The following is a 26961-nucleotide window of genomic DNA, read 5'->3' as shown; positions in this document are numbered from 1 at the left end:
ACTCAGTGTGCAGCCATCTTGGAAGTGGGAAGTGTGACTCTTAGACAGGAGGTTGTGCATGCATGGAAGCTTGCATACATTTCTCAAGTGCAGTAATTGTGGAGCTGTCATGGCTGTAGTGGGTTGGCAGGCATTAGGGCACCCTCCCTGGCAGCAATGTGATACTGCACCAGCATCCACGATCTCCTTACTGACCCCAGATATAATTCAGATTGAGCCAGTGGATACTAAAGTGGATCCATTAATCCCAGTGAACAGGACCGGACCTGGTGGCAATTGATGGTCAGCTGCAAGGAGAAAAAAAAAGATTAGATTCCTGGTGGAGCAAGTACAAAAACCTCAAGATGACTGATGACCACTTTCCATAGGAAATCACTGCTGGTGTGGTTTCTAAGTCTGCACTGCCAGTGATTCCTTCAGTTTGGGAGATTCTCCCTTTTTCTTGTTTGTGCTACCATGGTATTGGTGGATAGCTGCTCCTGAACTGGGGAAGTACAGATGGGCTTCTTCATTTGCAAGATCTATATATATATATATATATATATATATATATATATATATATATATATATATATATATATTTACCATTGGAGTTTTCATCCTTTTGGTATTTTTGTGCATGTGTTCAGAATGTGGTTCCTTAGCATCTTGTAAGTTTTGTTTTTAAGTGAATCCCTTTCACAATGTATGCCATGTACCAGCTTGTTTCATAAAGCATCAGGAAGCCCCATTAAAGATGGCAGCAATTTGCTAATTTTCACAATTCAGCTGTATGTTCAGTTATACTTTTGATTCACAGTTTGTTTGCCATCAGACAATGCCACATTTACTCTGTATCCCCAGGTTATTGGTAATTACAGAAGGCAAATTTAATTTTACTCCCTTTTAACCAGTGCACATTTGTAGTGGTGACCCATGCATTTTTATGCCACAATCAGCAGCAGCAGGGAATTTGGCAATAGTCAGTACAACCCAAAATAACATCTTGAATGCTTAACATTTCTGATTTTCCACACAAATGTAAGTACACTCTTGGTTGTGCTGGAAAAGCATACAAGGATTTATTAGTCGCATACTCTGGTTTGCATTGCTGATGGACTTAAGAAAAATGGCAGGAGGGAGAAAGAAAGTGTTTGGGGGGGTAAAACAGGCTGCACTAATGTATAAGAATCCACAGCTTAGGACTACTAACCACCAGAGGTCTGAGAACACTAGCCATCAAAGTTAACCCTAAAGACTTGGGTGGGAGGACAGTAACTGTCAGGGTACCTCTAAAGACATAGGTTGGGGGGACAATAGCTATGAGGAATAACCTTATATCATTGTGCCCTAAGAGTATTTACACATAACATGAATTGACAGAGAAACGCTAACACCAGGGAGAACTTTTACATCTCATGCATTAACAGCACTTACACATAACAGGAATCAAGGAGGAAACACTAGACGCCAGGGAGAATACTTTAATAATGTGCCTTGAAAGAAAAAAAAAAGAAAGATGGTGTGGGTCAGGGAGAGAAATACTAGACACCTGGGATGTAATTTGACAAATACATAAGACTCCACAAAAAAAAAATTATAAAGAAGGGAGGAGGAAAAAAGGCATGACTGTTGCATCCTTGCTACAGGAAACATCAGCATTAGCCTGCTTTGTTGCTGTGCTAGCCGATCAGTTAATGCAACAAGTTTATATAATGAAAATCTTGGGCATTATTCAATACCCAAAACTGTTCATGAGATACAAAGCAGAGTCTGAGGGACAGAGCAGTGATTCATCTCAACCTTTTAGCACATCTACACAAAGCCAAAATTATTGATGGGACAGACACAATCAGGAATGGGTATATATTTCCTCTTATAAACTTAGAAAGTCACTAGAATAACAGTTTTTGCACTACCATGCATTTACTGAAGGATATGAAGTGTGAAAGTCCAGTGCCTGGCATTAATGGCTGACTGACTGTAATCATATGTGAAAAAAGGAGACATGGGAAAGTTCTGACAGCACAGAGACAGTTGTGTGATGTGTGGTGTGTGTGTGTGTGTGTGTGTGTGTGTGTGTGTGTGTGTGTGTGTGTGTGTGTGTGTGTGTGTGTGTGTGTGTGTGTGTGTGTGTGTGTGTGTGTGTGTGTATCTGTCTGGGACACTGAATGGGGTGGTGCCTGTGCTAACACTATGCACCTGCCACCAGTGTTAACTATAGCAGGGAAATACTGATGGTAGTTAATGGCAGCTCATAGACATGCAAGTTAGGTGATAATGAGGTCTTTCCTCATGGTAGCTAATGTGTCTCTGAATGCAATAGCACCGAAAACAAGAACTTATTACCACAACTCAACCAGATGCTAGGATTCTGAAGATCCAAGATTGATTTTAGCACCAACAGGTCACATACTAATGGACAAAACAAAAAGCGTAAATTCATAAATTAAACATCATTTATGCCTTCAGCTTAGTAGACTATTAACATTCAGAATTAGTTTTTATACCTTGAGTTTATGGTGTATGCCACACAGAATAAACTCATCACACACCGCTTCTTTTCGTATTTGTGTAGTCAGCATCAGTGGCAATCAACATCTGGCATTGACAAATGTATGTTTTAATATGATGTGCTGTGTGGTTTGATTCCTTCTCTCAGCAGGATTTTGCAGTTCTACTTAAGCTAATGTGGGAGGAATTTATTTCAACTTTCTTGTGTGAGTGTCCAGCCATCATTTTGTGATACATTATTTATTTTATTTAGGAAAGTATTCTTTGTGTTTTATATTTTATAATGTTTTACTGCACATGTTTTAGGTCATTAATGTGCTGAACTTTTGATAGGACTGGTCTTTTTTAGGGATGTGGATTTTATGTGCTTTTCATAAAGCAGTTTTATGAAAATGTTTTCAACTATTGTATGTCAATGCTTGGTGAACTTACATAATTTGGTCATTTGATAATAAGCACACATTGCAGAGAGACTTTCTGTGATGATGATGACGATGATGATGATAATGATGATGATGACGTATAAGTATGGTTTAGTCCAGCGTTAGCTTGCACCTTGGTAGGGACTTGCATTTTGTTAAAGCCCTTTTAAAATGTATATATGCATATAGAATATGTATATATATATATATATATATATATATATATATATATATATATATATATATATATCTACATATATATATATATGGATCTAGGTTGATTCACTAAAAACTCATTTTGCTGAATCTCATTTCACTGAAAGTAACTATTGTAGGCCAAATAAAATGTATATGCCCTTCTCCCCACTGTAGTGCGACCCTGGAGTTAATATACAAAACTGAACAAGGAAGGACTGCACTTCCAAATGTGTTGTGTGCAGGCCGCTAGCTCTAAAACTCCCTCCCGCCCACGAAAACATTCCGCCTGATGTATAAGGACTACAGTGGAACTGACCACCCTGAATCCTGCTCTAAAAATAAGTGCATCTAGCTCTGTCTAAAACTCCCTCCCGCCCACGAAAGCATTCCGCCCGGTGTATAAGGACTACAGTGGAACTAATCTCCCTGAATCCTGCTCTAAAAATAAGTGCATCTAGCTCTGTCTAAAACTCCCTCCCGCCCACAAAAGCATTCCGCCCGGTGTATAAGGACTACAGTGGAACTGACCTCCCTGAATCCTGCTCTAAAATTAAGTGCATCTAGCTCTGTCTAAAACTCCCTCCCGCCCACGAAAGCATTCCGCCCGGTGTATAAGGACTACAGTGGAACTGACCTCCCTGAATCCTGCTCTAAAAATAAGTGCATCTAGCTCTGTCTAAAACTCCCTCCCGCCCATGAAAGCATTCCGCTCGGTGTATAAGGACAACAGTGGAACTAATCTCCCTGAATCCTGCTCTAAAAATAAGTGCATCTAGCTCTGTCTAAAACTCCATACCGCCCACAAAAGCATTCCGGCCGGTGTATAAGGACTACAGTGGAACTGACCTCCCTGAATCCTGCTCTAAAAATAAGTGCATGTAAGCTCCAGAAACTACCTTTTTTACAAAGACAGTTGGTTTCCCTATCTGCTCTTTGGGGTTTTGTAATTGAGCCCGACAGCGTGCACACTCACAGGGATTACCCCATTTTCCCCACTAGATGGCAGCAACCCCCCAAAATCACTCCCTGACTAGCTAGTACCCATTATATCCTAATAAGAGTAGTTTTGGTACTATCCCTCCTAAAGGGGCCCTCCTCCAGGACTAGCAACCCTTTATTTCACATCTACCTGCTGTAATCAGCTTTTACAATCTATTTTACTTAGTTTAACTAGAGACTCTAGCAGTCTTAGCACCACTATCAGTGTTCAGCCCCCACCTACACTCACCGATACTTTTTTTTGGCGCTCACCTCTGCTAGGGGGTGGGCACTCCTTTCCATACTTCCCAGGTCACTCTCCCTGTCACATCCACAATCTCCTCTCCCTGTGTACTATCATGCAATCCTAGCCTAGATCCCCTCCCATTCCCTCCTACCTGTACAACAAATACAGATTTTAGCCTGCGGCATCCTTCCCTAAAGGCAAAATTGAACTAGGAAGGACTGCACTCCCAAATGTGTTGTTTGCATGCTGGTAAGGTGCTCTATTAACTACTTGCTTGATCTGTTAAACTTGGAAGGTGTTGCTACATATGTATTATGCACCCTGTTATAATGTCTGTATTTTTATGACTGCACATGCTATTTCTGTAACTGTTCCATTCATGGTCTGTCTACAAACCGTCTGCCACTTTTAGAAAGAGAATATAATTGCTAGCTGCATAGTTTTTGTAATATAAGTGGATAGAACTACTTGTTTGTTGTATGAACAGACATATTTTGGCTGTTTCACGGTTACGCTATTATCCTAAGTACTATGGAAGGTCTATAAATGGCTTTTATCCTTATAACTGTGTAATCTCCTGTTATCGGTCAAAAGGGTTGTCATACTGATTGGCTAGTCTGAACGTTAGGAACATGTTATTTTAGCATTTACAATACAAACTAAAGGGTAAATACAATAGGGCTTGCAGGGTTTCCTTTGCTAGTTGCCTAGTGTTGTTATTAGGCGGGAAGTACGGCTCATCCATCTGCAGTAAGGTACCACGAAAGTCTGTTAGCTATGAAACTATTGCCTTCTGTAAGGAAATAATAGGCGTATAGTGTGTACACTGCTAGCTGCCTAGTGCTGCCATTAAGTGGGAAAACGGCTTCTCCGTCAGCAGTAAGGCATCAGAAATGGCTTGTAATTCTGATTCTATTAATTTCAGTAAAAAACAACAGACCTTACAGGATTTTACGTTGCTAGTTGCCTAGTGCTGTTATTTCAGTGGGAAAATGGCTTTTACAGTCTGTACTATGCCATTTCAGCAGGAAAACGGCTTTTACAGTTTGTACTAAGCTATCCAGTACGGCTTTTATATTTGAAAATGCTAACTGCTGCATAGTCATACCAGGGCATACAGGGTATACATTGTCAGCTGCCTAGTCTTGTTATTAGGTGGGAAAACGGCTTCTCCGTTTTCAGCAAGCTACCAGAAACAGCTTTTAGCTTTGGTGATATTATATTTCTGAAAAGATACAACAGGGCTAACAGGGTATACATTGCTAGCAGAATAGTGCTGTTGCTAAATTGAAAAACGGCTTTACAACCTGTTGCAAGATATCTCGAATGGCATTTAACGTTTGGTAATATTAATGGCTGTACAATTACATCAGGGCTTACAGGGTTCAAATTGCCATCTGCCTAGTGTTATTAATAGATGGGAAAACGGCAAGTTTTAGTCTGCAGTAAGACATCTAAAACGGCTTTTATTTTGAAATAGTAACATCTGCAAATATACCAGGCCTTACACATTGATTAACTTTGAACTGTGTTATGCTAAAAACTAGAACTGTGTCATAAGAATGTATTGCGATATGTCTCCCTCTGCAACTGCGAAGTAATGCTACTGATCACACCCTTTGCAACTCTGTTACCTAACCTTCTGCACACACCATCTCAACTACCTATTTGCTCTCATTCTGTGTATTTACATCAACTTCTACACCCTACTCACCACTCTTACTTGCCCACATGTAATTACCCTCACATTCCACGTTGTTACCCCACTACTTCTGCTCTCTATCTCTAACGCTACCCTCTTTTTTTATCTTTCAGCTAGCTCTGTCTAAAACTCCCTCCCACAAAAGCATTCCGCCCGGTGTATAAGGACTACAGTGGAACTGACCTCCCTGAATCCTGCTCTAAAAGTAAGTGCATGTAAGCTCCAGAAACTACCTTTTTTACAAAGACAGTTGGTTTCCCTATCTGCTCTTTGGAGTTTTGCAATTGAGCCCCGACAGCGTGCACACTCACCGGGATTACCCCATTTTCCCCACTAGATGGCAGCAACCCCCACAAAATCACTCCCTGACTAGCTAGTACCCATTATATCCTAATAAGAGTAGTTTTGGTACTATCCCTCCTAAAGGGGCCCTCCTCCAGGACTAACAACCCTTTAGGAGGGATAGTACCAAAACATCTACATCTACCTGCTGTAATCAGCTTTTACAACCTATTTTACTTAGTTTAACTAGAGACTCTAGCAGTCTTAGCACCACTATCAGTGTTCAGCCCCCACCTACACTCACTGATACTTTTTTTGGTGCTCACCACTGCTGGGGGATCTGTACCCACTCCGTTCGCCCTTCAGGCTCACTCCGCTTCCCTACCCTACCCCCAAATCCCAACCACCCCCACTAAGCCTAAACTTATACATCACCCTACTCACCTGACTTTGTTCCTACTCCAATCACCATCCATAACTAATTCATAGCTCCTCCTACTCTAACATCACACCCATACCTGTACTCACTCACCCCACCTCAACCCCTTTATCAAATAACAATACTAAAAGCTTCCAATAAAACATAATGCAAGTCCTGCTACCCTTACTCCTACTAGCCCTGACATCCCTTTCCTATAATACAGCCATACAAACCTACCCTTAGACACCACCTCATTCCATACTACACATACCATAAGACACATCACCTCCCACATATGCTTTACAGTCTGTCCAACATTATTTTCCACAAATATTATGCCACACACGTCCAACACCCATCTACCTACTACTATCAATAGGAAATCAGTATACATATCATTCTCAAACCTAACCTATGTTATCAAACACATACATAATCTTAGTAAAAGACTCCTCATAGCTGGTGACATACACCCAAATCCAGGGCCCTCCTTTACTAACCTTCCAAATAGAGCTCAATCTGATCTTCTAATAATGAACATCAACATAAGAAGTATTTCAAATAAACAAGTAGACCTACATGCTTTTATTTCTCACTACTCCCCTGACATCATAACCATTACTGAAACATGGCTTAAACCATATATCACTAGTGATGAGATTCTACCACCAGGTTACAACATCCTAAGAAAAGATAGAACAAATAGGAAGGGTGGTGGAGTCGCAATTCTATTTAAAAATGAAATAAACCTCCAACCATTTCAAACCCCTCTACCATCATTTCAAAATGCTGAAACCATAGGCTCTATTCTATCAATAAACAATGAGAAGAAAATTAACATCCTTTGTTGCTACATTCCTCCTGGAAATAACTCCCCAACCATAGAAGAAATCCTTTATTGGTTGAATCAAAATTGCCCTCAGGAAACAATTTTCCTAGGTGACCTCAATACCGACTGGCAATGTTTCAGCTCCAAAAACCCTACCAAAAGTATTAACCTCTCCAACTTCACACAAATAATTCAACACCCCACCAGAATAGATAAAAAAACCCCACAAACAAATGACTATTGACTGGACATTAGTAAATACCCCCAAACATCACTATCATGTAGGATCCCTAACTGACATACTCAGTGACCATCTCCCTACTTTCCTCCTCAGGAAACAAACCAAAATCCTCAAACCCATAACCTATAAAACATCAGGGATGATCGTAACTTAACCCCAGATATACTAAACAACATCCTCCACCAATGTAACTGGCTCCCCCTAAAAAAACTACACCTAGATCACGCAGTAGAATACTTTAATAATATATTTATTTCAGTTCTAAATTCCATAGCACCTTTAAGAAAGAAAAAAATCAAAGTAAATTATGCACCATGGCTAACTCGGGACACAAGAGCCCTCCTTAAAACCAGAGACAAGACCTGGAAGCAATGGAAACAAGACAACTCTGAACAAACCAAAGAAAAGTACAAACAACTTAGAAACCTAGCCAAAATACAAACACAACAGGACAAGCAAAACTACTTCCTAGGCCTTCAAAACAAACACACAAACAACTCCCAAAAGTTTTGGCATTCTATCAACTCACTCCTAAAACCTGGAAAAATTGCTACCCCCACCCCCATCTTCCCATATACTAACAGCAAAGATATTGCCTCCCAGCTTAACTCTCACTTCATAAACTCAATACAAACTCTATCCAACCAGCTAACAAATACCAACACCTCATCTCACACAAGCACTACAAACACTCCTGACAATACTACCAACCAACCATCCTTCTCCTTCTCTTCAGTCCCTACATCAAAAATTAGAAACCTACTCCACAAACTAAAGCCTACCACACTAACTGCTGACAGTATACCCACTAACTTCCTAAGAATGGCAGCTGACTCTCTTGCTTATCCAGTATCAGTCCTAATTAACAGGTCCATTCAGGAAGCCTATGTACCACAAATATGGAAAATGTCTTACATTATACCTCTACACAAAGGAGGCAAATCTTACGATTTTTCCAACTACAGGCCAGTAGCTATTATTCCCCCATTATCTAAGCTCCTTGAGAAATGTATACACTCTCAAGTTATGCAATTCCTAGACACCAACAAACTTCTCTCATCCACCCAACATGGTTTCCGCCCACACCATAGTACAACCTCTGATCTTCTCTCATTCACCAACCTGGTTAACCAACATAGAAACAACAACTATGTATCTGCTACCTTCTTAGACCTCTCAAAAGCATTTGACATGGTCTCACACCCTAAATTACTGGACAGCCTTCATTCTCTATCCTTTACTTCATCTGCCATCTCCTGGTTCAATAGCTACCTATCAAACAGACAACAATCTGTACAATGGAATAATGAGCTATCCCCTCCTCTCCCCAGCTCAGTAGGGGTACCTCAAGTCTCTATACTTGGCCCACTACTTTTCACAATTTTTACAAACAATCTATATACCTCCTCTAAGCAATCCTCACTAATTCAGTATGTAGATGATTCCACTCTCATCTGTGCAGCCCCATCTGTCAATACCCTCCAACAACTAGCCCAGGAATCTTTCTCTGCTATTGAAAATTGGATCGCCAACATCCAACTTATACTTAACCCTAACAAAACCAAACTTCTGCTGTTCACACCTAATAAAACTAAATCCTCCCTGCCACTTTCTCCATCTCATCTAGGAATGGCACTATCATCTCTCCATCCACTCACACAAAACTCCTAGGAGTTGAAATAGACAATAACCTAGCATTTGATCTTCACAAAGCACAAACTATTCAAAAGGTCCATAAGAAAATGGGAACCCTATACAGGCACAAAAACTATCTCACAGAAAAGGCACGAATCACTTTAGCTCAAACACACCTCCTATCGACACTTACTTATGCCGCACCTATCCTAACCCACACTAAAAAATCAGATCTGGACAATTTAGAAGCATGTTGCAACAAAATAGCTAAATATGCCAATAATTCCCCCTTTAGAACACATCACTTCCAAGTGCTAAAAGAAATTCAATGGCTGGAATTTCCTAACCTACTATCTTACCAACAACTCACCTATGCCTTTAACATCAGAAACCACCCAGACAAAACTCCAGCCCTCAGTAACCTAATAACCTCCCACTCTTCCAGTCGCCCTCTATGATCTTCCAATAAACCCCTACTCAGTGTTACTACTGCTAACAACACTGCAGGAAAAGCCCTATATTCCCACATCATAGCCAAAAAATGTAACAATCTCCCCACCAATATAACCTCCACAACAACAAATGCAAACTTCAATCACTCAAATCTCATCTCAGGACAACTTGGATTTGCCCATGTATCACATGACAATCCCTATACTTTCTTCTATCTTCTATCAATCTACTCCAGTCTAAATATCACACTATATCTATGCACATTGATCTATCAATCTACTCCAGTCTAAATATCACACTATATCTATGCACATTGATCTATCAATCTACTCCAGTCTAAATACCACACTATATCTATGCACATTGACACACTGACTCATCACATATCATAGTGTTCTTTTGCTCCCTTCTATACGTACTTACTACATCTGTAAGCAGTTCTTACTACCTTTGTAAAACTCTCTCAAACTGTACCTTTTGTCCTGCAAAATCCAGGTAACCACTGGAAGCCAAACTCTGAAAAATATATGTCTAAACCCTTTCACTGAACTCTTGTACTATTTCTCAAAACTGCATCTTAGTCTTGCGCTGCAAGTTTAACTATAGTTAACAAAGTAAGAATAACTCTACTTGTAAATACATTTTCACTACTACCTGTTTTTGTATGAATATCTCAAATTGTATAAATGTATGTATATCTGTAATTGTATACATGTCTTCTTAATTGTGGAGCTTTTCTCCCTGGGCCTCCACTGAAAATGGACCTGGTCCAGCTGGATTTTCCCGGTTAAAAAATGTAAAATAAATAAATAAATATATAGTTAGAGGGGTGGGTGGCATAGCTCCCCACATTGGGGGTGTGGGGGCGAAGCCCTCCACCTACTTCGCTATTATATTTAGGAATCTCATTTCATTGAAAGTTAACAATATAAAACCAAAAGTAGGTGGGGTCTGCACCCCCCAATGTGGGGGGCACCCCCTAACTATATATACTAACTCCATGGTCGCACTACAGTGGGGAGAAGGGTATATACAATTTATTTGCCCAACACTACTTTCTTTCAGTGAAATGAGATTCAGCAAAATGAGTTTCAGTTAAATAAGGTTTCAGTGAATCAACCTAGATCCATATATATATATATATATATATATATATATATATATATATATATATATATATATATATATATATATATATATATATATATATATATATATATAAGCATAACCTTTCATCAAAAACGCTCAATATCGATCCACAAATGATCAACAGCTAATGGTTGACCAAGACAAACATCAATCCACAAAGGATTGAAAAAAATGTTAAAAGCAGATTTTTTTGCATTAGGCAAGCCCCCCTGCACCACTCACATTACAGGCTGCACCCTCCAGCCCATTCTAATTTTATATAACAACTCCAGTATTTCATTCTAGTGATGAAAGGGCATATGCCATGATCACCACTGCATCTCAATCTCATATTCAAAAAGCCGGCAATTTTCAATTAGCTGTACCAGCCTTTTCACTCATAATTGTAAATCCACAGTGAAGAAAGGTACTCCACCCATGTCTACAGTGGATATAAAAGGTGTACATACCCCTGTTAAAATGCCAAGTTTTTGCGATATAAAAAAATGAGATCACAAAAAATAATTTCAAAACTTTTAATGTATCCTATCACCTATACAATTCAATTGAAAAACAAACAAATCTGTTAGGGGAAAAAATATAAAAAGTAAAAAACATACAATACACTGGTTGCATAAGTTTGCATACCCTTAAACTAATACTTTGTTGAAGCACCTTTTGATTTAATTACAGTATTCAGTCTTCTTGGGTACACACCTGCCATCAATTAAAGAGACTCTGATTAACCCCAAATAAAGTTTAGCTGTGCTAGTAGGAATTTTTTGATATTTACTCAGTTGCCTGCTACAGCAAAAGCCATGGTTCACAAAGAAGTTACAAAGCATCAAAGGGATCTCATTGTTGAAAGGTATCAGTCAGGAGAAGGATACAAAAATACTTCCACAGCATTGGATATACCATGAAACATAGTGAAGACAGTCATCAAAAAGTGGAGAAATTATGGGACAACAGTGGTATTGCAAAGAACTGGACATCCCTCCAAAATATATGAAAAGACAAGACAATAATTGATCAGGGAGGCTGCCAAGAGACCTACAGCAATACTAAAGGAGCTGCAGGAAATTTTGGCAAGTACTAGTTGTGTACTACATGTGACAACAATCTCACGTATTCTCCATATCTCTGGACTATGGGGTGTGGTTGCAAGATAGAAACATTTTCTTACACAGAAAAACATCCAGGCCCAGCTAAAATTTGCAAAACAATATATCAAATCTCCCAAAGGCATATGGGAAAATGTGTTATGGTGTAATGTGACCAAAGTTGAACTTTTTGGCCACAATTCCAAAAAGTACGTTTGGCGCAAAAACAGTACTTCGTATCACCAAAAGAACACCAACCCCACTGTGAAGCATGGTGATGGAAGTGTCATGCCTTGGGTTTGCTTTTCTTCAGCTGGAACTGGGGCTTTAGTCAAGGTGGAGGGAATTATGAACAGTTACAAATACCAGTCACTTTTGGCCAGTCCAAAACCTTCAGGTGTCTGCTAGAAAGCTGAAGATGAAGAGGAATTTCACCTTTCAATATAACAATGACCCCAAGCATACATCCAAATCAACAAAAGAATGGCTTGACCAGAAGAAAATTAAAGTTTTGGAATGGTCCAGCCAGAGCCCAGACCTAAATCCAATAGAAAATCTGTGGGGTGACCTGAAGAGGGCTTTGCACAAGAGATGTCCTCTCAATCTGACAGATTTGGAGCACTTTTGCAAGGAAGAGTGGGCCAATATTGCCAATTTAAGATGCGCCATGCTGACAGAATCCTACCCAAGAAGACTGAATGATGTAATTAAATTAAAAGGTGCTTCAAAAAAGTATTGGTTTATAGGTGTGCACACTTATGCAATCAGTTTATTGTACGTTTTTTATTTTTTATATTTTTCTCCTAACAGATTTCTTTGTTTTTCAATTGAATTGTACAGGTTATAGGTTACATTAAAGGTGGGAAAAGTTTTAAAATGATTTATTGTGGTCTCATTTTTTTATATCACAAAAACCTGGCATTTTAACAGGGGTGTGTACACATTTTATATCCACTGTATATCTATATCTATATCTACACACATGCATATAGACTCACAAACATATTTATATGTATATGTATATGAATGGTTCACTCAAGTCTGTCAAAGGTAGTTTGGTTAAATGTGCATATTGAGTGCTGAAATGGTCAACAGTAAGTGCTGCCAAAGTTGCGCTGGCAGATACTTGTTAGTGCTGGTAGTGGTAGAATGGGTGTTGCTACATCTGCAGGATTCATGTTAAAGTCTGTTCAGTGATTCAGTGACATGCACTTTAAAAGAATGAATTGTTTTATATTTTGCTAATTTGAGAGGGAGAACAGGAATTGCCCCAATGCAGGACCCATGTTACAGCTCATTCTCATACTTTAGCAGTGTGTAAATCACTGGAATGAGTTATTTTAAGTTGCAGTAATCTGAGAAGAACAGGAATTCTGCACCTGCAGTAGAGGCATAATTGGCTCAGTCAATGCCTTGCGCTGATAACAAAAGGCAGCACCCCACCCCGGGTAACCCTTAAACTGACAAGCAATAAATAAATAAATAAATAAACAAATAAACACTTCCCTGTAATATCCCGATCACTGCAGTCTAGTAATTGGATTATTACAGTTACATCAATGACCCCCCCCCCGCCAGCTAATTCTTCCATTGAAGAACAAAAAAAGTACTTCCCTGTAATAACCTGATCACTACATTGTAATGATTGGGTTATGAGTGTTGAATTTAGAGCAAAAAATAAACACACACACACACACACACACACACACACACACACACACACACACACACAAGACAATTCACTGTAATAACCTGATGGCCACATTATATTACATCCATGCTCACCAATAAATAAATAAATAAAATACAAAAAGCAGTTCCCTCTACTTTTATTACAGTTATCTCCATGCCCCCCCCTCAGGTAGCTCTTCAAGTGAGGAGCAAAAAAAAAAACAAAAAAAAAAAACAAAATAGGATAGCCAGTCAGGCCCTCCCAAAACTTTGTGCCCCTCTTGTCCCACCCTAGCTACACCTCTGACTTGCAGGACAACACATTAAACCTTGTTCTAGTGATTAGGCAATGTGTAAATCACCAGAATAGGTTGTGCTAGGTTTAGGTAGTTGTACTCTACTAAGTTTGATTTGCTTAAAGTTTTGTAAGGAACATTTGGTAGAGTTTTACTCAACTCTTAAGAGTGATGGTTGGATTAATGTTCATTTAAGAAAATTTGATGAGAGTGCTTTTGCTGGTGTGTGTCATTCTTGTGTCATATTGTATATGTGCATATATATAATGTATGTTATACATTTCTACACACAAATGTGTGTGTGTGTGTGTGTGTGTGTGTGTGTGTGTGTGTGTGTGTGTGTGTGTGTATATACGCAAGCATGCATCCATATGTGTGTTTGTATGTATGCGCATGTGTTTGTTGTTTGTGTGGGTGTGGGTCACAGAATTTGAATGTGACATTTGAAAGACCAGAATCTGAAGCAGTGGTTGACTTCCTCTGTCCTCAGTTTATATTGATATATTACAACACATATTAACTAATACAATTTGCTGTTTTTGTTTTTGATGAATACTGTTTAAATATATTTATTTTTGTGTTTAGCAACAACAAGCCCCACTACAAAGCCATTTCCTGAAACTGAAGAGAATCAGAATGTAAGCAACATTGTTACAGTAGCTGGCATTTCATTGTGCTTGTTTATAATTTTTGCCACTGTTCTTTTCACGGTCTGGAGAAAACTATGTCATGTCCAGAAGTGCAGCAGTGCAGTTAGACATGTATCAATCCACTCACCAAGTCTGAGAAAAAACTCTGATGAAGAAAACATTTATCAGCTCACCCAACAACAGGAAAGCTTTTCTGAAAATATTGAGGCAACACCAGTCATTTCAGGAGAGAGAATGCCTGTTTCCAACAAAAGAAGCCTTAATGCTTCTCATGAACAAGAACAAGAAATACTCATCAATGATAGCTTTCAAATCCCTGGTCAGAAAGTACTTCCTCCTATATATGGATATCGTCTTGCCCAGCAACAGCTGAAAGAAATGAAAATAAAAGGGCTTACTGAAGCGACCAAAGTGTACCATGTCTCACAGAATCCTTTAAATGACACTGTTGTTGAGGCTTGCAAACTACATCTCCAGGATTCAAATGGTCAAGAGGCTAACAGAATGACTCCATTCCAAGTTAAACCTCCTTTTTTGGACCAGATAATCACATCACCAAATTTTCATATTGAAAGATCTACCCCAAGGGCAGATTTTCCTCTTTCACCTCATCCTTTAACAGTGAGCTCCAGTCTTCCGATAGGAAGGCCGGTAAACTTGAAAAATCTAGACTGCAGAGGAGAAACTACTGACAGACTTTATTACAGGAATCCCAATTTTAGAAGGACTGCTAGCTTTACTGGAAGTAAACAAATAAGGCCGTATCGAGAAAGGAGTATGTCCACAATAACTCCCACACAAAAACCTGGGTATGATACAAGAATTAAAGGGACAGATCAGTCTATTGACAGAGGACTGAGACCAAAATCTAGAACTGGTGATCCAGGGACTCAGAAACTTCCATCATGGAACTGTGGTGTCCTGGCTTGTGAAGAATCTGGTTACTGCACAAAATCTGACCAAAAGTGCCCACCATGTGGTAAGCCTGACTTAGTTAGCCATCACCGACATCACCATCGTCATCTTCCAGTGAAACAAGTAAGGTCCCAAAATGTGGATGTGAACAAAAGCCAAAGAGGACCTTCACCAAATAGCAAAACCATGGTTAAGTCTAGATATCAGAAGAACAGAGGTTTAAGCCCAACACACTACAGACAGGAAAGGTGTAAGAGTCTCCCTTTGGATCCAGACTATGGGTTTTATGACAACAGTACATTTGGTCTAACTACATCAGAACAGAAAATGATTGATCTGCCTGGGTATTTTGGATCAAATGAGGAAGATGATGAAACTAGTACTTTAAGCGTTGATAATCTGGTGATTTAGATTTTGCCATTGTTGACATTTTCTATTTTTCCTTGCATTTTATTTTAATTTTTAAATGATATGTCTGATTCCTTTGCAGTCTGAATTTTGAAGGTGCTTCTGTGAGGTTTATGATGTACTTGAATAGAGGTTTAATTCAGCACATGTGCTAAAAAAGGCCAACAAAAGAGACAAATGCATTTTAAATCTGGTGTGTGTGTGTGTGTGTGTGTGTGTGTGTGTGTGTGTGTGTGTGTGTGTGTGTGTGTGTGTGTGTGTGTGTGTGTCTATAGGGTGGTATAATAACATTCTTTAGTGCTTACATAAAACCTGTTATGCAAATAGCTTTCTCAGTTGTTAGGCAAAGTTTATTTACAGAGGTATTTACAGAGATAACAAAAAAAAAAGATTTTATTGCAGCAAAACTAAGGAATAACAGAAATAAAACCCCAGTTCGTTCACAGCTGCAGAATTCCTTTATAGAGGGTGAGATGAGTAAGTAATTTTCTAAGTTATTCCTTTCCCTGTTCAAACTTTAGGGACACTTTCCAGACATCAAATTGCAGAGATACTCTTTTCCTTCAGAATGCAATCCTCTTCTGATATAGGAATCAGGAAAATGAAAGCTTCCCTAAATATTGACTATTATGTACCGCAAGATTTACCCATCCCTCTTTGATTGCTATCAGGCCTTGCCTCATTTTGTTTAGCCTACCTGCTCTGTATTTTTCTGCCATGTTACAGCCTCTCTTAAAGGCAACTCTTAACAAACACCTCCCCACAGTGGGCAGTGCATTCCGTAGGCTCAACTACGATGGCTAAACAGTGGAGTATAAAATGTATTCAGTGCAGAACTTAAAATAAAAGATTCATAATAAAAAATACTACTATATTATAAGTGCAGTATTACATGGTGGGTTGAGTAATGAGATATTATTACACATCCGCATTCAGTCTTATAAGACACTGGGATGTGTTTTAGAACATCCTGCATGTTGTGGTAATATCTATTAAGTGAACACCCTAACATATGTTCACAAACACACACACACACACACACACACACACACACACACACACACACACACACACACACACACACACACACACACACAAATTCATGTGTGTGTATGTATGTTTGTGCACACAAAGAGAGGGGTAGGCAGGAACCATCTTTTACTGGATTCTATATTGTGAAGTTTATGCTTCTCAGTATTTTTATTGTTAGTTTTGTTCATTTAGTTGGGTGAGCTCATTAGAAACAAATTCCTGTTTTCATGGTGATCTGTGAAACCAAATAGGAAGTCAAATGAAAAGTCAGATGCATGATTTATCTAAAGCACTTTAACACTGAGTAAGCCAATTAACCATTTGGAAATGAACAGCATTTTCTCTATGTGAGCCAGGTCAGACAGAAACAATTATCTGCTTTCCTGATCTCTCACAGAGAAGGAAAAACTCTGTAAATCCTAAATTACTTCCACCTGGTGGAGGACAGCTAGCAGTGATAGTGTGCAGGTACTGTGAGACTATAGAATAAATCTGCCATCATATATATATTGGATTTGTGGTAAGGAATGCATCATATACTGCAAAAGCTAATGGTAACAGTAGTAGCACAAATTAAGCACGTTTGCATATTTCCATTTACAGTACCACTATTTGTTAGAGGTAGAACCTGAAGCCAGCAATTGTTGGTAAACACTACCAGTTTACAAATGTTGCTTTTTTGACAGAAAAACACAGAAAAAAGCACTTTAAAACACTATACCAGCCCCACAAAAGTAAAATAAACATAATTATTCCTCAGAAAAAAATGTTTTCAATTACTTTACACCATTTTACAAAGACAGAAAAAAATGAGTGCTCTGTTTAAAAGCTCATTACAGTCTTGAGACAATCCCATAAAACACAACACTCCGAGCTTTAAGATAAGTTTCCTGAAGAGGAAAGTAATAAAACATCAACAAAAGGAAGAAAATGTAAGTTTTTCCCCAAAGGGAACTTATCTCCCCAGCAAAGAAAACACAAGCCAACCGTCAATCCTCAAAAGCCTCAGGCAAGTGTACTCTTTGGTGCCAGTAAAGATATGAAGGGCTTCACGCACCAAACTTGTTTTTAAGTTAGCTCAGCTTGAACTGCCTAACAGTTTTGGTGTATGAAGCTTGGGAAGGTTGCCAGCTTTTATATCCTTGGCAGGATCTAACCCATATAGCTAAGGCTACTGTAGCAGTGATTGATACGATGAACATCTCCATTTATTGTGCCAGTAACTTAGAGGTAGAGGCAGATACTATGCTTTGGAGAAAACGCATTTCACTACTGCTTTCCTCATGGGATTAAATCTTTTGTGGGGAGAACAGCAGGCTGCTGGGAGAAGTGAAGAAGCAAGACAAAATCTGTAGAAGCTCCTGGCACTGAAGATCATCAAACATTTGTGGTTTTAGCGAAGGAGGGGATGCGAGACAGATGTAGAGGGAGTTATGCACACCTTCTGAATCACCTTAACAATTTGGTGCTGTTTTATGCAAGGTTGCAGTAGTGTTAACAAAGATGATTGAGAAGTGATGCTATACTAACTGTGCTGATGTATATCCATGTCTTCTTTGGTAATATGTGATTATCATCTCTTATATAAAAGAGATTTCTGATCCTGCGTACTGCTTTTACTTTCAATCTTCCCCTCACTTCCTAAATGACCTTCCTTGTCCACAAATACATTTGGTTAAGTGCTTTGTTGCCATCTCATCTATTTAGAATAAAGTCTGCCCAACTGTCAATCTCAGCAGAAGAGTTCATATAACATGAGATTAATATGCACCTCTCCACATAGTGCAGCTTTATCACTTAGGTACTCAGTGACTACAGTGGTATTTAGTTTAAATAGATGGAAATGGCATAGAAATAACCTGGTTGTCTAGAGCCAGCAACACTGATGTTACACCGAGACAATTTCCATTTGTACTTTCAATTCTTACAAATAACACTTTAAAAGACAGCTTTCTACTCATTGTGTGCCTGCACATATAACTGGGAAAAGACTGATTTTATTAATTTGAATTATTCATGGCTGTATCTCTATATGACATATATTTCAGAATCTGTACAAGCAGGATCATAGCAAGAATAAAACTCTTTTTCATAATGTTTCATTTTTTGTCTTAAAATATTTATCAAAAATAAGGTTATCTTAATGCACTTCACTTTGTGTTTAACTTATATTATTTGTATGTCTTCATTTGTAACTGTTTTACAAAAGATTAGAGAATTTATCGTTATTTATGTTTGGGTCATATTTATAAAACAAACTAATTCTCAGAGTGCTTACTTATCAACTCATTACACCTATAGTGTGTTTTTATTGTATAGTTCCTTCCTTATAACAACCAGAGCTCCTTATGGCCTCTTGACATTTTTGAGACTAGCTTAACTAATTAAATTACCATTTACTAATCGACAGCGCAAGGAAAGGTAAGGCATAAGTAACAAAATGACACTCATTGTTAGTCTATGATGCCCTGCAGTGGAGATATTCTTCACTGTTTATGTTCATAATTGAGTGAATTACAATTAACAGCAGGGCATAATGTGAAAGGTCACTGTGGATGACAGAAAACCACAATGTATGTGTCCATGTATAATGTAGTGTGCTGGAGATATTTTAGCTGCTTGCTAGTAATTATGGAGTTATGCCATATTCCTGTCTGTACTTTAATATTTCTAAACCCAACTGACTTATAAACTGTCGTATAACATTATCTAACACTTGAAATATTATTGATATTTGCATGGTAAGTTGTACAGATTGAGTGAAGTTGTTATTGTATATAATTATGCAAACATGCATCATTTTCATATTTCTGTATATACTTAATAAGTAAGCACTCAGAAAGTAATTTATTTCATTATGTATAAGCACAATTCTAAACAAAAAGGCTGCTGACACTATATCTATAGTCTGTATGGTTTTTGAGATAAAATTCATGGCATGCAAAAAACAAAGCACTGTTGGTGACTCCCTGCCAGTGAGGAAAGTAATGTCTTTGCATCTGTGTGCTGCTTAAACTGGTACAGTTGCTTTCTGCTTTACCTGTTCCATTTTGTTTTTTGTTTTGAGAAATCTGCTTGGCCTGGTGTTTTTGTTCTATGTGGCTGATAGACACACATTATCCAGGCTGTACATTTCACATTCTTTTTTTCCATTGGTTAATATGTTTCTTGAGTGACACTTAAATACACAGAGTCTATCTATAGTCCTGACTTTTCTGATAAGACTCAAGGCCTGCAAAAACTACAAGCACTGTTGGTAACTCCCTGCTTGCTATTTTCCCACCCACCTTCCTCTTCCTTGATTTACTTTTTACACTTGATGATTTTTTAAGCTGCCCACTCTTACTGTAAATTAAAAGCTCCTCCCTTTCTACACTGCTGTTGATATCTTGAATTCTTTATTTGCCTTTCTTTATTTTGAAAAAAAAAGTGCATTTTGCATCTCATTGTCTGTTCTACTGATTTACTGGGTCTATATTAGAACAACAAAGTTTCAAAACTTCGAATGTTTTAATTTCGAACCCTATTCAATGAAAGTTGAAATCATCGAACATACAGAACAGCGAATTTTTTCCCTAGGGAAAAAATTTGCTCTTCCAAAACGCATACATACAACACAAGCACACCAAACAAACAGCAATCCACACACATACACCTAAAATCTTACACCTAACCCTACACTAAACTATACATACACCACTAATTATCCACTTACCTTAACCCGAACCCTAACCCTAAGGTCCGTCACTATCGCACACTAACCTCACCCGCACCCTAACCCTAACTCACCTACCCCGCCCTAACCCTCATGTCCACACAATCGCACACTTACCTGACCCGTGCCCTAACCCTAACTCACCTAACCCGCCCTAACCCTCATGTCCATACAATCGCACACATACCTAACCCACGCCCTAACCCTAACTCACCTAACCCGCCCTAACCCTCACGTCCACACAATCGCACACATACCTAACCTGTACCCTAACCCTAACTAACCTAACCCACGCTCAATCACACACTTACCTGAACACGACCCGTAACTTTCCACCACAGCGCTGAAAATACCGAAGCAACAGAAATGGACAACCGAATTCTTTCCCTAGGGAAAAAATTTGGTTTTCTGTAGCTTCGATATTTTCAGCGTTTGCTTAATATGGTTCGATATTAGAACATTTGAAGTTTTGAAACTTTGATGTTCTAATATAGACCCGATTTACTTGCTCTGAATTCATTATCTAGCTAGTTGTTAGATAAAGTAGCATATCTTTTACTCTAGCAAGCACTTTTCTGTGTTTTTACATCAAGAGGACAGATGATTTTCCATCTGATGGCAGTGGGTGGTAGCCTGGTCCATATTAGGTTGGGAAAACACACTAGAGATTCATGCATGTATTCATTTTATTGGCCTGAGGTCTTATCGATTAGCTTACCTTGCTTTTAGTGCATTTAAAAATTCTGCACAATTGAGTGACTCTAGGCTCATTACTACATAGTGAAGTACTTTTATTGAATAATCACACATTTATAAGCTGTTTAAAGTACATTGCTGTCATCTTAAATTACTTATTGCCTTTCCTTAAGTTTGTTGTGATAGCATTTCACTTCGGATACTTGTTTACTGTGCTTTTACATTAGAAGGGCTGGGATTATTCAAATAGTGGAAATAGATGTTTGCCTGATCTGTTTGAGCTGGAAAGCATACAAAAGGGCTCTAAATGTAGTAATTTTATTGGCCTGAGGGCTCAGTAGTCAGTTTTTTGTGTTTTCAGTTGTTGTTTGTCTTTTCGGCTTTTCCCGGTTAGGGGTCGCTACAGCGGAACTCCGGTCCGCTAATGTTTGGCAGTCGATTTTTATGGTGCTGAGTTGCCAGCCTGACGCCCAACCTTCAGCAAAGGCACGCCCATTCACGCATGTCTTTCAGAGGCCACTCGACCGCGGTGAGGACGTGCAAACTCCACACAGAAGGCACTTCAGCCGAGAATTGAACAGGAGAACCTCTTGCTGTAAGATACCAATTTTTTTTGTGTTTTCAGTGCTGGTATAAATAAGGCAAATTTGCACAGAGCTGCTCACTGTGCCAGTGCCCTGTACAGACACAAACATCTAAAAGCATATTTTCCTTTTAGAACTGCCCAAGAAACAGTACCTTCTAAAGCAGTAAATATACAGCAAATACCTTGCACACTGACAAGCTTCGAGCAGCTAGTTGCACACTGAGTGGCAGTACTGTTAAATTTAGCATTTTATAGCTTAGTCTGCCTCCAACCCCCTCCCAAAAAAGCACCCTTAATAGCCTTCTGTTAACTCCCATATGCTACACCATTGTCGCTCACCAGTTAGGGGACAGGACAACATGGATATGCAATTTCCTAATTTCTCTGCAGTCAACATGGTGCATATGGGTATCTTCAGACAATGTAGCAACTGTCTCGTCTACTGACAACCACTTAATCCTTCAGATACAGTATATGAGAGGCTTACAGACATAATGTCACTGAAGGCTAAACCCTCGCATAAACGCACACATCAGGTTGTCAAATTCACATACACAGCACTCTCAACACATAGCACACAACACACACATAGACCAACATATTCTAATGCACTTAAATGCAATCTTACTAAACAAAAAAAGACCTCCTGGAAGATCCATCAGCAAGGAGTATCCTCAGCAAACCCCAAAGCACTCAATAAAAGCAACACCTAACAAGATGCATACAGTCTCAATCAGTGAAGCCCCAAATACAAATCTCACAGGGCAAGCAAACAACTTCCCAGGACTCCTGTCATAAAGGACTGCAATGTAAGACATACTGATTCCCCTCTAACCAGGCTGAAGAAGGAGAAAATAATGGTTAGTTGCCTACCTGGAGCCAGAATCCATCAAATTACTCATGCACAAAAGTCACTGCACCACAGGTACCATTATAATTCCATATAGGTCTACATGACCTGAGACATACCTCCCTAGATTATATGACTATGTGTCTCAGGTTGGTATGAGTCTAGCATTGAGCTGCATTTTACCTTTGGCAAGAATGATGCCACAGTACCAACAAAAGGTGATTGATTTTAACAACTCGATGAGTTTCTGGTGTCATTTTAAAGGGATCCAATATTTGTCAGCATGGGAAGACATGGTGAGCAAACCATGCTGCTTTACCAGGGATGGTATGCGCCTGTCCCCTCTAGGCTTTCAAATACTGGCTAAAACTTTATCCTTCCCCACAGAGTCTTTCTTAAGCAATGCCAAATTGACAAACCTAGTGACACAGCAAAATCAACTCAACTGAACCTCAAAGTGATGCTGCTCAATGCCAGAAGCCTAAAACAAAAAGCTAAACTCCCTCCAAGCCCTCCTCATCCTAGAGAATACAGACATCTCTGCAGTTACCAAGACATGGTTTAAAGTTGCAGAGAGTACTCCTGCAGTGCAAGGTTTCAGAGCCTTCCACACTTTTAGACTAGCAACTGCTCAGACAGGGACTAAAGTTGGAGGGATCTTCTCAATTATACATCAGTAACAAGCATACCGCTAGGTTGGTTAAACAGGATGATGCCCTGGAGTTTCTCTACATGCAGGTCACCACAGATAAAATCCTGTCCCATATTCTAGCAAGCTATAGGTCACCCTGTATGTTCCATGAAACTCATAGCGCATACTTAAACCTATTGGAGACACTCGCCATGCAACCTAACACCTTACTTATGGGGGACTTTATTTATCCTTCTATAGACTGGGAATCCCCAATTTTATTTATTTATTTAACATTTGGTTACCAGGAAAGTCTGATTTGGAATGAGCCAATTTTCAGTGGAGGCCTGGGGAGAAATGCTCCAGATGATTGTCTTTGTAACGTGGGAAGAAACCGGAGCATCCAGAGGAAACCCACACAAATGCAGGGAAGATATGCAGACTCTGCACAGAAGGCACCCCCCTGTAGGTACAGAGATTCCTGGACTTTGTAAATACAAACACCCTTAACCAGTTAGCCATATGCCCAGTGGATGTTCCAACATACTGGACCTCGTACTCACAAATATAGAAGAATGCTGCACACACCCCCCCCCCCCACCACTGTCACTTCCTCCCTGGTAAGGTCTGACCATAAAGCTGTCTCATTTGAAATCAAAATCAACACGGTAATCCCAGTAAACCCAGTAACAGTTAGGGAATATTTCAAGGCAAACTACCTTTTATTAAGGAATAGTCAGAATTCAATGCCCCTTCAAATCCAAAAAGCACAGCTGCCTATGCATAGTTATTCACAGAAACTCTGTACAACCATGTCAATGGCTGCACAGACACTGCTGTACCTACCAGAAGTAGGCCCAAAAACTAACTCCCCCAAAGAAAACTACCCTGGTAGTGTCCCAGATTAAAAGGGAAAAAAATCATGGTTAAAATCAGGAAGTGTAACTCCCGTAAAGATAAGCCCCGGGATTCATGAAGCTCGGCGCAAGGACGGTTTTAGCCTTGTGCCAAGCATCCTCATTACAGATGGTGCAGCAGCACCATATCAATATTAATAAGGGCATGCCGCTGCACCCTCGACATACACTCAAATGTGTGAGAGTGCAGGGGGCGTGTACAAGTGTTGTACAAAGGCGTAAACATGCCCCGGCAGTTGCACAACCTGCTATGCTTACTATTGGAGACTGCCTCTAATAGTAAGCCAGTAATTCAATGTCCGTGGATACCGAAATGTATGCTAAGCATACAAGAGTGTCCACGAACAGTGAAATAAAATCAAAGTAGTAAACACACAACACATAGTGGAATGTTGAGCCCCGTCCCTAGAACTTTCACAATTAGATTCCCCGTGTCTCTATTGTACATTTGTATTGCTGCAATATCGAAAGTGTAAGCAAAGTGCAGCATGTTTGCATGTCACTGCCCTCTACCAAGCATAGCTTACACATAAAAATCATTCAAATAGAGAAAAACATGCAGAATCAACTTAAACATCAATAGTGCAGTGGTTAGAGTATCTGCCTAATGAACAGGCATTCACGTTCGAGTCCAACTATAGCACATATTATTTTCTATGTGGAATGAATGTAATTTTTCAGTAAAACTGACATAATAACATGTAAATGTGAACTTGAGCATCGCATGAGATGTTTAACTAAATTTCATTCAATCAAAGTGGTACTGTCATAATGAATAAGGCACTAGTAAGCAGGTGTAAGCACAAATAAGCAGCAGTAAACATATATAAGTACCAGTAAGCAAGTCTGAGTGCGCTTGTGTGGGTGTAAGCAGTGCCCAGCATAGGAACTGTATATAAGTATGTACAGATATATTATATATATATATATATATATATATATATATATATATATATATATATATGAAGAATGAACGTCGTAACAATAAAGCATACAAAAGGAATGAGAAGGGAATCAACAGCAACTCCAGAATTATATAGTGCTGTCAGCTTATGTCATATCAAGCTGGGCAGGAGTGAGCAAAGCACTGCTACTCACACCACAGGCAGGATATTACCAGTGGGAGTAACATTGTTGATCTGCTAAGTCTACTTTACAATCAGAGGGTAGTCCCTGGTGGCACTACCCAAAAATTGATAGGATGATTGGCCATCCTACCAATACACAAGCAAGGGCAGGTATGTTCAAGGACTAAATGGTGGGAGATCCTGATAATACATGGGTTGGGACAACATACATGCAGGGCCCCTAACGCTCGGGAGACGGCAATGTGTGGAGGTGTGTCATGGCTGCGATAGCAACTGGACAATGGATGGTATGCGTGTATGTTGAACTCGGATGGGGTGGAGGAACTATGGGTATGAAATTATTGGTCCAGGCGTGTCAGGGTTGGATGGGCTGATCCTAATTGGACCACCTTGTGGAGGTCAGCGAGTTTGTTATAAATATATATGCATACACACATGCATACATCTATATGTAGAAGTACATTCCCTGTAACACATTCATTCCATTTGCAGACATAAATAACATGAATTTGCCCTTACAAACCTTGACAGTAGATAGAATAATAGGTTGTGCATAAGACGGAAGGGATGAAACTGCTAAAATGCAGAAGTGTGTACAATGTCCGAAGTCAGTGCTGTGCTGAAAAAATCAAATGTGAGGACTTTCTCACACATGGAATCATTCCTGTGATCTGCCTGCTACGGCAAGGCTAATTACTAAACCGGTCTATTTGTAAAAGAAATACGCCAAACTCGTACATAATTAGCTCGCATGTGTAAAATGTGCGTTACCACATAGTCATACTTATTAATTTATTGTAGTGTCATGTTAACGGGAGTAAGGATGTAATGAAGTATAGAGTCTAATCTTGAAATAAAGACATGCGTGTCCCATGTGGCACAATCCAAAAATTGCGAATAGTGTCCTATTGGTCGCTCATGTCACCAATGTCTGTGGACTAAAAGTTTAGGATTTCTGAGGATACGTGGAGTGAGTCAACCGCTGGGATGGGTCTACAGGAGTAGGGAGTGGCCAATGTGTAGTGGTGTGGATACACCATGAATCCAACTGGAGAATGGATGACTGCAGTGTTAGTGAGGTGTTGGGGTGGGTGTTTGGGGAACTAGGAGTCATGGGTATATGGGTATATATGCAAATGAAGCAGCACAGCAATAGTGTATTGGTTAGAGCATCCGCCTAACGAACAGACATTCCCGTTCTGAATCCCACTGCAGCACATTCCATTTTCCATCTGTAATCTGTATATGAACATATTTTGACATCTGTCCACTGTATAACCTGCAAAATAACAATTAAAAGTGAACTGGAGCGAAGTGTCAGTGTCATAATGAATAAGACACTAGTAAGCAGGTTTAAGCATATATAAACACCAG

The 26961-nt window shown here is 39.3% G+C and overlaps 1 protein-coding gene across 1 annotated transcript in view; it reads left to right on the top strand.

The window, feature by feature from the left end:
* Positions 1–16299, top strand: part of THSD1 (thrombospondin type 1 domain containing 1) — a 314447-nt gene extending 298148 nt beyond the window's left edge. Inside the window, exon 5 of the mRNA XM_044071662.1 lies at positions 14685–16299. Coding sequence (XP_043927597.1) covers positions 14685–16075 — 1391 coding nt within the window. The 3' untranslated portion in view covers positions 16076–16299. The remainder of the gene's footprint in view (positions 1–14684) is intronic.
* The last annotated feature ends 10662 nt before the right edge of the window (positions 16300–26961 follow it).

This window comes from Protopterus annectens, chromosome 5.part0, assembly GCF_019279795.1.
Source record: "Protopterus annectens isolate FY-2018-M chromosome 5.part0, PAN1.0, whole genome shotgun sequence".
Classification (NCBI taxonomy): Eukaryota; Metazoa; Chordata; order Ceratodontiformes; family Protopteridae; genus Protopterus; species Protopterus annectens.
This window is presented reverse-complemented; position numbering and strand designations above follow the sequence as displayed.